The following is a 17,835-nucleotide window of genomic DNA, read 5'->3' on the forward strand; positions in this document are numbered from 1 at the left end:
TGTACTCAGAAAATCGTTAAATTTTGACTGAAATAATCTTTTCTGTAATACTATTGTATTGAGCCCTTGTTAAAATAATGTGGAAGTAATGTTAAATCAGTAAGTCTAATGCTAAAGTTAGTGAAGATTTCTGAGAATTGCCATAAATGGAAAATTCCAAAGACTTGCAAGGAATGAAGTCATCATATCCAGAGGTCAATACGTGACTATAGTTGCCATGGATGAAGAATGACATCAGCATGTCTGAAGGTGAATATGTGACCAGTTTCAAGATGAGCTCAACGGAGGTCCAGGTCTACATAAGGCACCTTGCCGGAAAGGAAATTTGTCTTAGGATTTTCTAGGCCTTCTCTTACCTGAGATGATCAACATCATGCAAAATTTCATTGTCAGGAATTGAAAGAGAAGTATCGTTTGTCCTCTACCTGGATCGCAGCCATGTGAGAAATATTGTGTTGAGTCATCATGAAAGGAAGGAGCTGTACATCGCCGCCATGTTAAGGATCGAATAAGAAAAGGCACAGTTGACTAATCGAACAACGAAGAAATTATCGGGAAAACAGGAACGAGTCAGTAAGTGGAAAAAAAGACAAGAAGAAGACTTAAGTATTAAAAAAAAAAAAGGTAATGTGCAGGACTGTATGCTGAAATGAAATTGTAAGTAATTGTAATACTGAACATGAATGTATGTAAAGTGCCCATGTTTGTGAGATATTGTATATTATTAGTAAATTAGGCTTAACCTAGATATGCCTTATATTCAGTTAATGTTATGCTAGATTGTGAGATAACTAAGGTTAGATTAGAAAGAATTGTAATGACATTGTGTATATATGTGAATCGCTCTGTAAATATTCTGTTTGACTTAATTAAATAGTTTGTAAACCAAAAAAAAAAAATCAAACCTGCATAAGACAGAAGTTTATATGCATTATATTTAAGCTATGACTAGTTTAAGGTAAGAATAATGTAAGCAAGGGATATAAACGATATCAGCCTAGTCTTTGATTTAAGATCTTCTAATTTCATACTCAATATAGAGGGTGCAGTCACCAGTTAAACTCTACCAGTTAAACAAATAAATTTATTAGACTATAGAGCATGAGAAATAAGATATAGTAGAAATAGATAAATGGCTGCAGTTGATAGTTAAGGCAGTCGACCATTCTCGAATATTAAATAAAGAAAGCAAAGACAAAGCAGGGTAATATAAACGCAGACTTAATTATTAGAAATGGTGCAGTCCACTCTGCATTATAACAGCCTCTATGACTCTTCTCAAGTAAGCAACCATACTTGAGAAGAAGCAAACAAAAACTTTGGAAGAGAAACCTAGAGATGATCAAGTTCAGGCCCAACAGGAGTTGTCAGGATCAGATTTTTATTTCATGACAAATATCTTGGGAATATAACTATCATCTGTACTTAAGTTTTGTATATCTGGAAAAAAACACAGACCCGGTGCCAATGTAAAAGCTTTTCAGAATGTTGCAATTATGTGGGGTAAATGGAACATATACAGAGCTTATATTTAAGTTGTAATATCAGCAATAAAAACCAAAAGTACAGAGAGGTAGTTGGATTTAAAATCAGGTGTAAGACATGCATTCTATTTCCACTCATCATCATCTGTCTTGAAAGAAAGTGGCATTACACCTGATATCAGAATCGAAAATATAAAACTTAGCTCTTTACTTCAGGAAGATGATATACTGCTAAAAAAATCCAGTACAAGTCTCCAGGATTCTTTAACTGAATAACAGTCTTATCAAATTTGGCATGAAAATTAGCAATAAAAATACCAAAACTATGACTAATGAGATAGAGGTGAATAGAATCAAATACTTGGTGGGATGTTGTTATAGACCTGGTAATGTGGATGGTGGTGATAGTGAAATGTATAGTCAAATAAGCCAAGCAAATAAGAAAAGGGTGATCATTATGGGATCTGATTTTAATTATGGCAATATAGACTGGAATGAAGAGATAGCAACTGGAAGTAAAGAAAATGAGTTTCTTGAGTTTTTGAGGGATAACTACCTCAGACAGTATGTAACAGAGGGCACAAGAGGATTAAGGGTCTTGGATTTCGTCATCTCATCGGAGGATGTAATTATCAATGAGGTATCAAATCATCCACCAATTGGTGAAAGTGACCATGAGGTGATTACTTGGGTGGTTGCCAGCAGTGCAAGGACCCCTGTGAAAAAAGGGTATATGTGGAACTACAAGGGGGGTGATTATGAAGAGCTCAGGAGACAGCTTGCAGGTGTAGCATGGAATGAGGAGTTAGCTGGAAAAGAGATCAATGCAGCTTGGGGGATTTTCAAAAAATATTTAGTGGATGAAATGTCTAACTGTATACCACGGTTGAGAAGGTTAAATAAGTTAGGTGTGAGATGGATGAATAAAGAGATTAAGCATGCAATACAGAGAAAAAGGGCATTGTGGAGGCAGCATAAGAGAAGTGGAAGTAACCAATTTCATGAGTTCTACAAAGACCAGGCAAGGAGAGTGACTTGGTTGGTGAGAGTAGCTAAAGAGAGGTATGAACAGCAGTTAGCTAATGAAGCTAAAAAGAATCCTAGGGAGTTCTTTCGATATGTAGCCAGCAAAAGAAAGAATGATTATGGAAGGATGACATTGATTGGAGGAAATGGTATAAAGACAGCTGTTGCAGAATGTGTGGTGGAGATACTTAATGAGCAGTTCATAAAGATCTTTCAATCTTGTGAATGTGACTTCACGGAGAGATTAAGAGCAGTTGATGATGGGGAGGAGAGACTGACTGTAAGTGAGCAAGAGGTGTTTGGGGGAGTTGAGTAAATTAGATGTAAATAAGGCTGTGGGACTTGATAATATATCACCGCGTATTCTGAAGGAATGTGCCAGAGAGTTGACACCTGCCTTGACATATTTTTTTAATACGAGTCTTGCACTTGGTCAAGTCCCTAAAGAGTGGAAGGAGGGCAAGATTGTGCCACTTCATAAAGGAGGTGATCGAACTCAAGCATCAAACTATAGGCCTATCTGTGTGTCAGGTGTTGTGGTTAAGTTGTTGGAGAAGCTTGTGAGAACTAGGATCCAGAGTTGGGTTGACAACAATGGTATAATCTTTGATGGACAGCATGGATTTTCTAAAGGGAGGTCGTGTTTTAGTAATCTACTTACTTATTACAATAAAGTGACTGCTTCCTTGGACAGAGGAGAAGGATACACAGTAATATACTTGGATTTTGCAAAAGCTTTTGATAGAGTACCTCATGATAAGTTAACAGTCAAACTAGAGCAGATGGGGTTGGATATTAGATTAGTGCATTGGATTGGAGACTGGCTATCTGATAGGTATCAACAAGTTGTGTATGGGGGTGCAATATCCAGGAAAAGGAAAGTCACTAGTGGAGTGCCTCAGGGATCTGTTTTAGGGCCATTACTATTTAACTTGTATATTAATGATATTGGCAAAGATTTGGATGGAGATATTCAGTTGTTTGCAGATGATGCAAAGTTGGGATGAACCATAAAGAGTAGTGAAGATGTTGTGGCCTTGCAAGAAGACTTGAATAAATTGAGTGATTGGGCAAGCAAATGGGGATGTGAGTTCAATGTTGCAAAATGTAAGGTTTTAAAATTTGGAAAACAAAGATGGGATGCAGAATTTATGCTTGGTGAGAATATATTGTTGGAAGTAGAGGAAATAAGAGATCTGGGAGTGCTAGTGGATAAGGATCTAAAATTTAGGGGACACATCGCCAAAATTGTGAAGACAACACAAAGACTTCTGGGAATGATGAGGAGGACACTGACGTGTAGAAGTAGGGAGATTCTTGTTCCATTGTATAAGGCTTTGATTAGGCCACACATGGACTATTGTGCCCAGATTTGGTCACCTGGTTTTCAGAAGGATGAAGAGATGTTGGAAAGGGTCCAAAGGCGACTGACTAAGGTAGTTTCTGACCTCTGGAATGTCGAGTATGAGGAAAGATTGAAAAGATGTAATTTGCAGAGTCTAGTTGAGAGAAGGAAGAGGGGAGATATGATAGAGACCTACAAGTTGGTAAGGGGTTGTTATAGGATCAATGGTGGAGAAGTTCTACAGAGAATAGTGGGAGATCAGGGGAGAACCAGAGGTCATACCTGGAAACTGTATAAAGAGGGTGTGAGTAGGGGAGTGAGAGGCAGGTTTTTTTCGTGCAGAGTTGTGAATGATTGGAATGCCTTGCCTGAGAGTGTGGTGTCTGCAAGGAGTTTGAATGTGTTTAAGACCCGGTATGATGAGATGTGTGTGAGATAAAAGGACCTCCTAGATGAGTCTTTGACTCCATGAGGTCTTGTTTAATAATAATAATAACAATATGAAAACAGGTTGCAACATTTAAAATTCCAATTGCATTTCCAATGGTGAAACTGTAGAATAAGTAAAATATTTCAGATATTTAGACACAATTTTTAGTGAAGATGGCAAAATTCAATATGGAAATAGACAACAGAATAAGCTTATTAGTATCAAGACTAATGAGTATTTTTCTGATGTCCTTCTAAAGAAAGATTAAGAGGCATATTAAGGATGGTTTGTAAAATAGCAGGAGAGGATTTAACCTGTCCTCTAAACAACGGTTGGAAGAGAAGACTGATGCTAAGAAGTCTGCCTTTTGTTAGCACTGTTACATCTTGAGAAAGAAAGTGAAGTGGAAAGATAGCAGGTCAGATGTTGTGTCCAACAGCTTTGGAAGGGAACTGGAAGACTCAACTGCCCTTTGAGCAGGATACAAACTTAGTACATTTGGCTATCACAAAGTCTGATTTAGATTTTTTTTTTTTTTTTTTTTTTTGCAGTTGTTATGGGCTGTAGGGCAAGCTAAGTAAGAGACTGGGATTTTTTAACTTGAGCCAATGAGTGCATGCTGCATTTTTAGCTTGGACTACTTTGGCATATTTTTTAAAACACCAAAGCTTGTGTAGGGATCAGGGATTTTTGAGTAGAATGGGAAGTAAAGACACTCATCCCAGAAAGATGAATTTCAGTTATTAGATAAGAGCAAGTGCTTGGATCAGAAGAGCGAAAGCAATAATCAGACCATGGAAAAGAGAAACAGAAATCCCAAAGTTCATCCGAAGCACTACAGTGATGCTTGGGATGAACTTTAGAAGTCAGGCCAGTAGTTGACTAAATCAATGTAACTTTAGCATACCATGTAGACTGTAGTGCAGCTTGTTTCTTTGTATATATGTGTATACTCTAGATCAGTGCTTCCCAAACTGTGGACCGCGGCCCCCTTGGGGGCGTAGGTTTTGTTGAGGGGGGGGGCGTAATTTAATGAAAACAAATTTAAAATGTTTTAAGACTAAGTAGATTTTTTTTTATTTTAAAAGAAACGTATTTAACTTTTATTATTTCTTTTTTCTTATTTTTTATATTTTAATGGAAAAAATCATACATTGGTGTTGGTTCACAAACTTTGCTTCCTGCGTATTTCGGCACTTAATGAATATTAGTAAATATTGCTTATTCATATGTTTCATTTCAAAGCAGTGGTTAATTTCATTTACTTCGAATGCTCTCCAGGGAAGCTCCAACTCTTCCTGTCCCTTTCATCACGTGTCCGTAATCATGGACTGTTGATATTGACTTTATATACATATCAAAACTCGTTTTATATTATCACTGTCATCCGAGCTAGTTTTCTGTTACCAATAAAGGTTTCGCATATACTTCACACATGAAAAAAAGCTTAAACAAGTTCATGTGGGGAGATAGTAACTCGCTTTGAGTGGTAAACAACATGCCCTCCCTAACAGCCACTATACTGCAGAGGCAATAAAAACAAGTACTTTTATTATGCCAGTGAATAAGGTATGAGGAGTCTGTGTAATATATTTCTCAACAAATAGTGCAATTAGAGACAACTGGGATAAAAACACACTAATTAATGAATCACATATCCCCTCATGCAGAAACTATGCTGTATAGACTGAAACAAAACCATATGTTGCATGGGCAAACATAGTATCTAACTAAAAACTATTGTTATTAATTAGATGTGTGTGAGTTCAATTTCCCAAGGCAGCAATAAAATTCAACCGAATGTGTTAAAATTCGTAAAAGTGTTAAAACTAAGTAATATATATATATATAATGAATGTTATGGAAGTTTCACATATGGAATTCGGTTGAAGAGAGTTAGCATTTCAACTCAATTGTCAGCTATGCTTTAATCTTTCAGTTGCGCGATCTTTTGTTAATACCGCACCAATCATATGCACGTTTTAATAACTTGCCTTTGCTGTCTGTTTCGCGTTAGGCTTAATTACCGTAAAGGGAGAAAAGTCACAAAAGAGAAAAATGTTCCTGATCCAGGGATTCCCTTATTCAGGTAATATTCACTAATTTCACGTTATCAGTCTGTGGTGTGCCAGTATCGGTAAGTGGTGATATTATTTGATCTATTCTACATTAAAAAATTTAACCCTGAGATGGATAAGTGGCTGATAAAAAAAATTAAAAAAAAAAATCCTGCAAACAATCAGAAGAAGCAGAAACAGACTCAAAAAAAAAAAAGACAGTATTTCATATTTTACCAGAACAGCCTGTATCGTCTTCAGAACCAAACGGTAAGAGGCAAAAAATGTAATATATGCATTTGATTTTTGCAATATTCGCTGTGTATGTTTTGTATTGAATATAAATACAAAATATTATAATAATATATCTCTCTATTACGATTTTTTTTTGAGGGGGGGGCCGTGAAATATTTTAATATTTGCAAAGGGGGCCCTGACATCCAGAAGTTTGGGAAGCACTGCTCTAGATGATGATGACCTTAATGTGAAGGCCGAAACATTGAGTAATTATTTTGGTTTATATTAAACTGAAGTTTTAAACACAGTAGTTGTTTCCATCATTTTTATGATGAACTTTAGTTGATTTGGAATGAGACTGGCTGGGAAAAAAATGATCAGTAGAAATAGAAACATAGACAAGTTTATGGTCAGAGCTGCCAGGAGGAGAAGTAGCATTAACAGTATAACTGGAGAGAGGGCTGGATAAGAAAAGGTCTAGTGGTGTTGGGAGAATGATGATTATCTGAAATTCTGGTAGACAGGTTAACAATTTGCATTACATCATTACTAACAGCAAACAATTCCACTTCTCTTTCAGCTTGGTGTATAAAGTTGGAATAGAGGGTGCCAGTCAGAATTGTGGTCAATGAAATCTTCAAAGCTCCTTCTGCTGTTTGAGAGAAGACTGTATGTGATAAACTTTCAAAAGAAGATAATAAAAAAAAAAGATCAGTATAGTCACCTGAAGTAAGAAAGCATTACAGGCAACAAATGAGGCAAGGAAATAATTGAGCAAAAACATAATATATATATATATATATATATATATATTTATAAACATAATAATATATATATATATATATATATATATATAAAGGAGATTCCAGGTTTTGATAACCTTTGGCATGGGATACCAGACATGGAAAACGTGTTCCTCTCTTCATGCAGAAAGCATTAAGCATGACGCACTGCAGAAAGTTGAGATGAGCTGTGGTTATAAAGGATGCTAAAAACAGACGTCCAAAGCTAATAATAAACTAAATTTATTTAGCTACTTCGATTACTAAGCCATATATCACCTTGGTCACAAAGACATCTTCATGGGCACAAAGAAATATATTGAGCATGTGAACACAGGCACACCAGTGGAAGCCAAGCACATACTGATTGTAAAAGATGGGCTCCTACAGTCATACTTGGAACCCTCTATGGGTACAGTGATGAACACTTACTAAAGGTGTTAAAATGATAACTCCTAGATTTTTGGAAATGTGATGCAGCTGAAATTGCTTAAGTTTGGGGAGTGCTGTAGTAGATTCCAGAAATAGTCTCTCCAATTTAAATCTGTTTCTGTATAGGAGGGAGGCTTCCTCCCTACTGGATTCAGTGATCTGTATCCATGACACGGGTGCCACCTCAAAACAACTGTAGGGTAGATGGATATATTTTTTGTGTTCTAAATGGATATTTGTAGTTGTTCCCATCTGTCTGATGTATTTAAGCTTACAAGAGTAAGGGATACAGCACAGACTCCAGGATGGTACAGTGGAGAGGAACTTTGGGTGAGTGGATAAGAGTAGCTAAAAATACAGGTCTGAAAGAGGTCTGTATGTTATACTTTTTAAGAATGCATTTTAGGTTCTCGATTTGGGACAGAGAGCTTCGTTAATATATTAAGAGGGAGGTTACTGCCTAAAAATGTGTCCCAACGCAACTGATTTCAGTGAAGAAACTAATGTGGTCTGAGCAGATGGTTCTAGCTCTGTTTAAGCTAAGGTTTTGATAACACCATACTGCTGGGAGGGGGTGGATGTACCCACCACAACCAAGAAAACAAAAAATGTCCTTTATCTATATTACAGTCGTTCTAGAGTGGTAGAATGTGCAATAGATACAGATCACAGATTCTATTGGAAAAAACCTCCATCTTAGAAACAGATTTAAATCAGAGAGAGAGAGAGAGACTATTTCTGGAATCTGCCATAGCACTACATTCCAACAAATTTGCCTAACATCACATTGCCAAAAATCAGGGAGACCACCATTTTGAGATATTCAGCAAAGTTTCCAGCTTTACACCCAATGATGTCTTGTTAGGACTTTAGGTGAAATTAAGTGATGAATAACATACTGGATTTGGATATGCCAGTAGTGGTATACACCAGTTATGTTCAACATATTGGGATATAAGAAATATAAACATGTTAGCACACGAAATATTTTAATATTTGCAAATTTTTCAGTCTGAAATTAACAGACTATCCTCAAGTGGATTGATAGGAACAGTTTTCACAAGGTGGAATACAAACAATTGATCATTCAAAAGTAGAACAAGTCATGTGATGTTACATTGCTAAGCACTAAAGAGAGGTAAATTTCAGAGTGATGAATAAATTACAGGTATTAATTCACAATTTCATATAATAATCTTAATTTATAAATTCAATTAAAGATAACATTAGGCCAATGTAGGAATTAGATCTCAATTAAAAAAAAATAAAAGTGGGATACAAGTGGCTGTTTAATTTAACAGCCACTTATATCCCTATTAACAAAATATCTGTCCATGCGGTTAGCCTAGTGGCTATGCGCTTTGCAACCATACCTGGGGAAGTAGTGTCCTAGGTTCAATTCCCATCAACAAAGTGAGGAGCTTAAGGGGATCTTCCTCAGCCATAGCCAAGTTAGTCAATCTTGGGTGTGGAACAGCAGGGTTTTTTCCCCCCATTTATCTGGGGGTTTTATCATCCAGCAGCAGGCAAACCGGCCCCACGAACGCATATGGATACAGTCAGGAATACTCAAGACAATCCCACCAGACATAGGTCTGAATTGTCAGCTATGCTGGTCCTGAGCAAGGATAAAAATAGGGGGATTGAGGTGGTGCCGTACCTCCCCGTAAAAGGGGCTCACGGCCATTGAATCACCATACAAAATGAATGAATGAATAAAATATCCACATATTTCCCATCTTTTAAAGATAAACACTCAACTATGTTGCTGCCTGGTGTATATCAAGTTCCTTGTAACTGTAATCTGTCGTACTTTGGACAAACCGGATGCTCTATAGAAAAAAGAACACAAAAACATCAATCGTAAATTTTTCAGAACAAATCCGATAAATCTGGATTGAAGCAGCACAGGATAGAGACAAGCCACAAAATTCTCTGGTCCGGGACTCACCTTCTACACAGATGTCACTATAAATTCGAATGCCTATTCAAAGAGAGTGCTGAGGCCTTACTTCAATGCCCTAACTTGAATCGAAATGATTGCCTATTCTTGTCAAAAATATGAGAAAGTTTAAATCCGGATAACACACTAGGGTTTTTTTTATTTATTTTTTTTTATTTTTAACTGAGACCTTCTAATTCCTACATAAGTTTAATGTTATTTATCTTTAATTGAATTTATAAATTAAGATTATTATATGAAATTGTGAATTAATACCTATAATTTATTCATCACTTTGATGAAATTTACCTCTCTTTAGTGCTTAGCAATGTAACATTACGTGGCACGTTCTACTTTTGAATGATCAATTGTTTGTATTCCACCTTGTAAAAACTGTTCCTATCAACCCACTGAGGATAGTTTGTTAATTTCAGACTGAAATATTTGGCAAATATTAAAATATTCTCGTGCTAGCATGTTTATATTTCTTAATTTAATGTCACCAGTATCTCTCAAGAACAGAATAATATTGGGATATATATATATATACACAGGGAGGCCCATAAGTCACAAAGGGATTTAAGATATGAACAACTTTTTTTCATGATTAATTTTTCATTTTATTTTTTTCAGGTATTCTAAAGAACATTTGGGAACTTAATCATGAAAAAGTTCACAACCTAACAATAAACCAAAATCATGCAAGTTTATTTTGAAAATTAGCATTCAGTTATTCTAAATATCGCCACCAATTAACTGGCCATTACGCTCTCCAGATCTGATGGCTCCCGACATCTTCCTGTGGGGTTACTTGAAGGAAAAGTCTATGTGAACAAGCCACAGACAATCCAACAGCTGAGGGAGATCATTCATGCAGAAATTAGGGTGTTGCAACCAGAATCATTAACAGCTAGGATCTGTCTTTGTGAAGCCAAAACTGGAAGGTATTTATGTGATGTGGTTTTTCATAATTAATAAAAAACTTATCAAATGTTTAAACCCTTTCATGATTTATGGAACACCCTCTGTGTGTGATTTTTCTGTTGTATTTTTGATCTTTTTATTTAATTTTTTGTTCATTTCTGTGGGAGATTTTAAAGCTGTTTTACTGCTGTTCCCTCATTTGGAAGAGAGGGCTGTTTCCCTAGCTCAATAATTATAGTAGGAGAGCATGCCAAGCAATGCCACCATTCCCATTGTATGCAAACAGCAATAGAAGAGAAAGAATGCTAATTCTGAGGGTGAAATATCAACAAATTTTATTTTTAAGCCAAAACATTACCATACCAAAAACAGAACAGCATTACTTTTAACATTAAAAGAAATAGAAAATACGCATACCATGCTTTGGAACTTTATAATAGAAGTGCTCCAATCATAATTTAATTGGAGCACTTCTATGTGAGTGGTTTGAAAAGTTCTCGGCCTTGGCCATAGATGGCAACACTATTAGAGAGTTTTTTTTTTTTTTTTCTAAGTTGGTACATCTGTCATAAGCATCCATGTGAAATTGCAAGTCATTCTATCAAGTAGTTTGCTTTATACAGCTATCGTAAGCAAAAGTGTTGTCTGTATCCCTGGAAATGGATAAAATTGAGTATCGTGCAGTTATAAAATTCTTTGTAAAAGAAGATTTAACACCAAAAGAAATTAATTTGAAGTTCATAAAAGTTTATGGGCACTCTTCTCATTCATTTGACAATTAAGAAATGGGCTGCCGAGTTTAAACATCGCTGTACCAGCCTTGAAGATGATCCATGTGAAGGACGTCCAAAAAGTGTAACAACATCAGCAAGTCAAAGTGCATGAAATTGCTGAGACTATAGGCATTTCAAAAGAACGTGTAGGATATATTTTGCATGAAGAATTGCATATGAAAAAGCTTTCTGCAAGATGGCTGCTGCGGTTGCTCACAGCAGATAAAAAAACGCACTTGCATGAAAATCTCTGAACAGTGCTTGGAGCATTTTAATAAGAATAAAACTGATTTTGTGCATCGATTTATTACTATGGATGAGACTTGGATTCACCATTACACATCAGAATCCAAACAGCAGTCAAAACAGTGGACAGAAGCTGGTTGTTCAGTGCCAAAGAAGATGCCAAAGTCTGTTCCATCAGCAGGAAAGGTCATGGCATCAGTATTTTGGGATGCTAAAGGCATTTTGTTTATTAATTATCTTGAAAAGGGTAAATCATTAACCAGGGAATATTCTTCTGATCTTTTAACCAGACTAGACGAAGAAATTTGTGAGAAAAGACCCGGTTTGCAGAAGAAAAATCATCTTTCATCAGGACAATGCACCTGCCCACAAAGGTTTTTGGCAATGGGAAAATTAAGGGATCTGCACTATGAATTGTTGGAACATCCACCCTATTCCCCAGATTTGGCTCTCTCTGACTTCTATCTCTTCCCAAAACTAAAACTCTTCCTCGCTGGTCAGCGTTTTTCTTCTATTCAAGAGATGATTGCAGCTGTAGAGGGGTATTTTGCAGATCTTATTGAGAACCACTACAAGGACAGGATAATGGCACTGGAGCATCGCTGGAATAAAAGTATTAGTCTTAAGGGAGATGAGATTATGTTGAAAAATAAAAATAATTTTGAAATTATAAATTTGTTTTTTCATTGTTGGGCTGAGAACTTTTCAGACCACCCTCATAAAACAAAGTGAAGTTGAAGTAATCAAATTGTGCTTAAACGGCACCATAAAATAAATGAAAAGGCTGACTATCAACAACCAATGTCAGAAATATCGGATCTCTAGTGGCAAAACAGAGCTATAGTAGCAAACAAATTAATTTGACCACTCATATTTTAAAGAAAAATTAATTTTCAGGAAAATAAGTACAAAAATTAAACTCCAACACTTTACCTAATAATTTATATGTGCCCCTCTGTACTTAATAAGTTCATGAATTCGCTTAGGTATGAACTCTACCAACGTAGAACACATTTTCCTTATTTGTGCATCTTAAAGCCATACTTTTATAATGGTTGTATTAAGTAACAAAGTTTCTATTGGGTTAATATCAGAAGAGTTACGTGGAAACTCAAGCAATTGGATGTTGTGAAATTTTGAGTAACTCTTTCACTTTTTTTGAAGTGTGGCATGGAGTGAGATCCTGTTGGAAAATGAGTTCTTTGTCTTTCTGGATCTGTGGGACCACTCTTTTCTCCAATATTTTTATATATTGGTACTTTTCATCATACTGGCAAAACTGACCTTGGACCATCATGTGTAAAACAACCCAAGAAACATATTCTTTAGCTGGGTGTTCAGGAGTTTATTGAAGGTGGGAGGGAGAAGCCTTCTCAGTAGGGTACTTGCTCTCCTTCGACAAAGAAATGGCTCTCGTCTAAGAATATGACTTTCTTCCACTTCTCAACAGTCCAATCTTTGTACACTTTTGCCCATCGGAGCCTCTTTTTCTGCATAGCCTTTGTCAAAAGTTGTTTCTGTTTGGGTCTGTGGACAGTCCTTCCTGCTTCCAACAATCTTCGACAGACTGTCGTGTCAGAAACATTAATCCTACTAGCTACTGTCTCTATTTAAGTACATAGCAGACAATCTTGGATTCATTTTGCTTTTCCTAACTAGTAAACGATCTCAAGTGTAGTTTTCCTTTTTCACCCACATTTTTCTTTTCTGTCAGAAGAAAAGGTATCTGTCCCCATAAACCTCTTAAAAAAACACATTAACAGTACCCAGACCAACACCACACTCATTGGCAATTTGTCTATGAGTCATGGATGTGTGCTGAGAAAGAGTACATATTTTTGAACACTTTCTTGGTGAGGTTGAGGGATAAATAAAGGAGGGTACAGAGTGAGATAGGTCGTTTATAGAAGATGTCGTTTAGAGAAGATAAGGTTGTCGAAAGTAAGAAGGAAGATGCCATTATTAGAGGAGTTGAAGAAAAATTATTGCAGTGGAAGGGTGAAAAGTGATGTGATGTATGAGGACTCTCTGGTGAAAGATATCAAAATGGAACAAGTGTAAAAGGTATGATTGAAAGGAGTGATCATAGGAAGAGTGGCAGAGGCTGAGAGGAGAAAAGAAAGTAAAAAAGAATTCATTACCACGTTAGGAACAAATGATTTGCATGGATGTGTAAATCAGGAAGCAAGGGATTTGTAAGTGTTAGAGTGAAGTAGAAGAGGGAGAACTATTGCCAAGGTTTGACAGTAGAGAAAAGAGTGATGATTACAAATAACATGAGAGAACACAACAAGAGAATATCCTGGAAGAAAACTGGCAATCCAATAACAAAGAATGGAAGGCAGAGCTCTCAATGTCAAACTATCAAAATGGCTTGGAAACATCAAGTGCAGCAGAACAGATTTCTCTAAACTTTTCAGTGCACCAGTGGTGGCTCATAAGAATTTGTAGTGGTGGGGCTGTAGCAATAAAAAAAAATAAAAATAAAAAAAATAAAAAAAAATAAAAAGTCAATATGCATTGAAAAAATTATATCATTTACTTGCTAAGTCAAGTTATACACATAAATGCAACTGAATGCTAAAAGAAAAAAAAAGGTCAATAGATAATTATCTATTTATATCGAAATTCCATTCTACATTCTGAAATACACTCTGCTAAGTCTTCAGAATTTTGTGACTTTGGATTAAAAAATCCTCAGAATCTTTCATACACTATACCTGCTAGTTCATTTATGAATAGCCAGACGGCTATGATTTATATTTATTAATTCTCTTGTTTAAACTTTAAGTTATACTATTTATCCCCTGAAGATGTAAATCCTACGATTTACGAAACTTGTCGGGAACTATTATTTCAGTGTTTTATATAACTGAATAATAAAAAAATGTGGTGTAATAACCGAAATATATCTTTTGAACCAATTAGCCACAGAAGTCTACGCCTGCAATGACAACGATGTTAATTTGTGTTGTTTGTGTGCATATAGTAGCAATGTATCTTGGGCTGCAATGCTACCAGCCCAAACTGCACGTAAATCACACATTACCCACACTAGGTAGCGGTTTGGTGCAGTCTGCATTGAGTATACTAGCCAGTACTGTATTGCAAAATATAACTATTGCTACAAAATGAATTATATAAAATACTATCATGTGGTATTGTATTACAAACAAGAAAATAACGATTTTTAGATACTGCTCAAAAGAATTAGGGGATATTCTTGTTGTTATTCCTGTTAAAATTATTTCATGCTAAAATGAATGATCTGTTAAATTTGTAATAAATATCGATTATTTAAACAATATTTCATCAATTACACCCTATCAATAAGTAAGAAATGTTTATTCATGTATAAAGTACCCAACAGTTATAATTATTTGCAGAAATTTATAATCACCCGACAGAAACTAAAATATCCCCTAACTGTTTTGAGCAGCATATAAAAATTTAAGAACAGTGATAGTAAAACAGGAACTTTCATTTTATTCTAGAGGGGCTGCATCCCTGTAGCCTTTATGGACAAGCTGCCACTGCAGTGCACATATCCAGAGGTGGGTGGGTGGATGTAAGTCAGAAATATGCTGTGGATCTTGACTGGTAGAATCCATATTAGTGGTCAAAGATGAGACGACAATTCTCCATATTGAAGAAGTTTACTGTTGGTGAACTTCTCCATTAATTCAGCTAACATTGATGTGAGAGAGCAATGGGTTCTTTTTTATTTTTATTTTGAATTGGCTCTATATGGGCTTGCTTCCATGCTGTGTGGTGTATGTGGGAAATGGCAGCTGAATATAATATAACGTAGAGAAGATAAAATACAGGAGTCAGTTCGGGAACACATCGCGAGCACAATTTGTGGAATACTATCATGACCAAAAGGTTTTATTTTATTTCTTTTCTTTTTTTTTTTTTTTGTATCTAGATTGTTCAAGATTCTGGAAGGCAACAGGAAGCACATGACGAAATGCTCCAGGTAAAGAAGTGATTTGCTTTGGACATCAGTGCAGGAGTTGAAAAGAAAAGAATGACATTGACAGCAGGAGGTCGGCTTTATCTTTATGTCATATTGCAATACTGCCATCTAGGTGAGAGAAAGAAAGAAAGGTAGGAGCATAGACGGGCAAAAATTGCACCAAACTGCTTCTGAAAGACACATAAGGTACAACTGCCATTGGAACAGAGACAAGTTTTCTATATTTAGCCCTTTTAAAGTCAGATTTAGCTCTGTTAATGGTTGTTTTGCAAGTGTTACTGACTTCGGTGTAGGCTGTGAATGAAGCTTGAGTTCGTCTCAAGCCACTTCGACTATTCTTCTCCCTCAGTGAATACTTTGCCACAATTCTTGGAAAACTATAGCTAGGATAATAAGCAGAAAATATGAATAAAGTGGGAAATGAAAGCCTTCATTCTAACATGGATAATTTTTATAGCACAAGTGCCTAATTAGAAGTTCTGATTACAACAAGTACCTGGAAACAACATTCTGATCATGGAAAGGAGTATTAAAATTCTGGAGATCTTCTCAAGACATTGTACAAAATTGTGCACATTTTTTGGCTTGTATTGTGACTGTTGATGAAACATGGCTTTGTCACTATGACCTGGAGACCAAACAGCCAATGGAGTGGAGACACAAAGGTTCTCTACAGCCAAAGAAGTTCTGAACCCAAAAGTCAGCAGGGAAGGTTCTTGCCATTGTCTTTTGGGATATGGATGGCATAATCCTTACCAAGTACCTCAAAAAAGGTGAAGCTGGTACAGCAGCAGTTTATTGAACAGCTCAGAAGGAAGTACTGAAGGAAAAACACCACAGGGAAACTGAGCAGAGATGTGTTGCTTTTGAAGGACAACGCACCTGCTTATGCTGCTCTTGAAACCCAACACACAACTTTCAATGTCTGCCTCACCCATCCTATTGGCCAGACCTGGTCCCATCTAACCATTTCCTATTCCCAAATTTAAAGAAACACTTGAAAGAAACAAAATTTATCACAGATGATCAAGTCATATCTGCAGCTGAGGACTGGTTTTTCCATTGTTTTTCCATCTGCAGCTGAGGACTGGTTTTTCCATTGTTGCAATGGAAAAGTCTTTCCATTGCAACAATGGAAAGACTTTTTTCTCAGAGAATTGCAAATGATGCAGCAGCATTGTAACAAGTATATAATGCTTCGTGGGTAATAATTATGTAGAAAAATGTGTCAGTTACATGGTTCTACCTCACTTCCTTCATGGTGATTATCACAACTTTTCAGTACATCCTTGTATTACCATTTATAAACAGCAATTTCACACAAGAATCATAATGCAATATTAAATATACACTACAGGAATACTGTAAAATTTCATTTCTTGTTCTTATGAAAACAAAGAATGCTAACCTGATCACAGGCTAGAACTTCTTCAGTAAGTATTTCTAACAAGGCAATAGCATTCCGATCATTACGGCGGAACATTTCACGTACAATAGACAATAAGTTCCACATTCCTTCTGGTTCTCTGCCCCGTAAAGGTCGCAATAAACTTGACCATTCTGCAGCAGCTGGTGGAGCTGTAGTAGATAAGTAATTCACATCACTAAATACCATTGGAGATGGGACACAAAGCTTAATGAGAATTTTGTGAATGTTCTCATGAAGAGTCGATTCATCTAAACACCAAGTTGTTTGTTCATGGACTGAAGCACCAGCTGTAGGATCTGAAATAACATGAAAAATTCAAAAGAATTCATTATTTTCATATTTCTGCATGCAGTGTGCTATAATTTTGATAAAAAACATTTTCATCTTGCTTAAATTCATCTTATTTTCCCTCTAATATTGAATAAGAAATACAGCTAAAATAGAAACTGATCACATTCTAAAAATTACTAACATACTGGATATATAAATAAGAGGAAAAACATGTGATATAAACTATTATTACTGCATTAGCATCTCTATAGAGTATTGTAGAACGTCAACACTAACTCTATCTCAGGTTTTATTCTAATTTCCCCAATGCACAGGTTTCCAAAACTCCAAGTCAGACTATGATGTACATTGTAACTAGAAGCTGTATGTTCAAGCTATGCACACTGCTGCACTTGTGAATACAAGCTTCGACATGAATCAAAAGTTGTGTGCACAAATAAAACAGAAATGATCAAATT

General features: G+C 36.0%; 1 protein-coding gene across 1 annotated transcript in view; it reads right to left on the bottom strand.

Moving 5' to 3' along the window:
• Dora (zinc finger SWIM domain-containing dorado) overlaps positions 1-17,835 on the bottom strand; it is a 495,561-nt gene that overhangs the window by 317,086 nt on the left and 160,640 nt on the right. The window contains exon 7 of the mRNA XM_090399467.1: positions 17,066-17,382. Coding sequence (XP_090255593.1) covers positions 17,066-17,382 — 317 coding nt within the window. The remainder of the gene's footprint in view (positions 1-17,065; positions 17,383-17,835) is intronic.

Source organism: Typopeltis vanoorti, chromosome 1, assembly GCF_054136105.1.
Source record: "Typopeltis vanoorti isolate ZY-2024b chromosome 1, IOZ_Tvanoo_1.0, whole genome shotgun sequence".
In the NCBI taxonomy this organism is placed as follows: domain Eukaryota; kingdom Metazoa; phylum Arthropoda; class Arachnida; order Uropygi; family Thelyphonidae; genus Typopeltis; species Typopeltis vanoorti.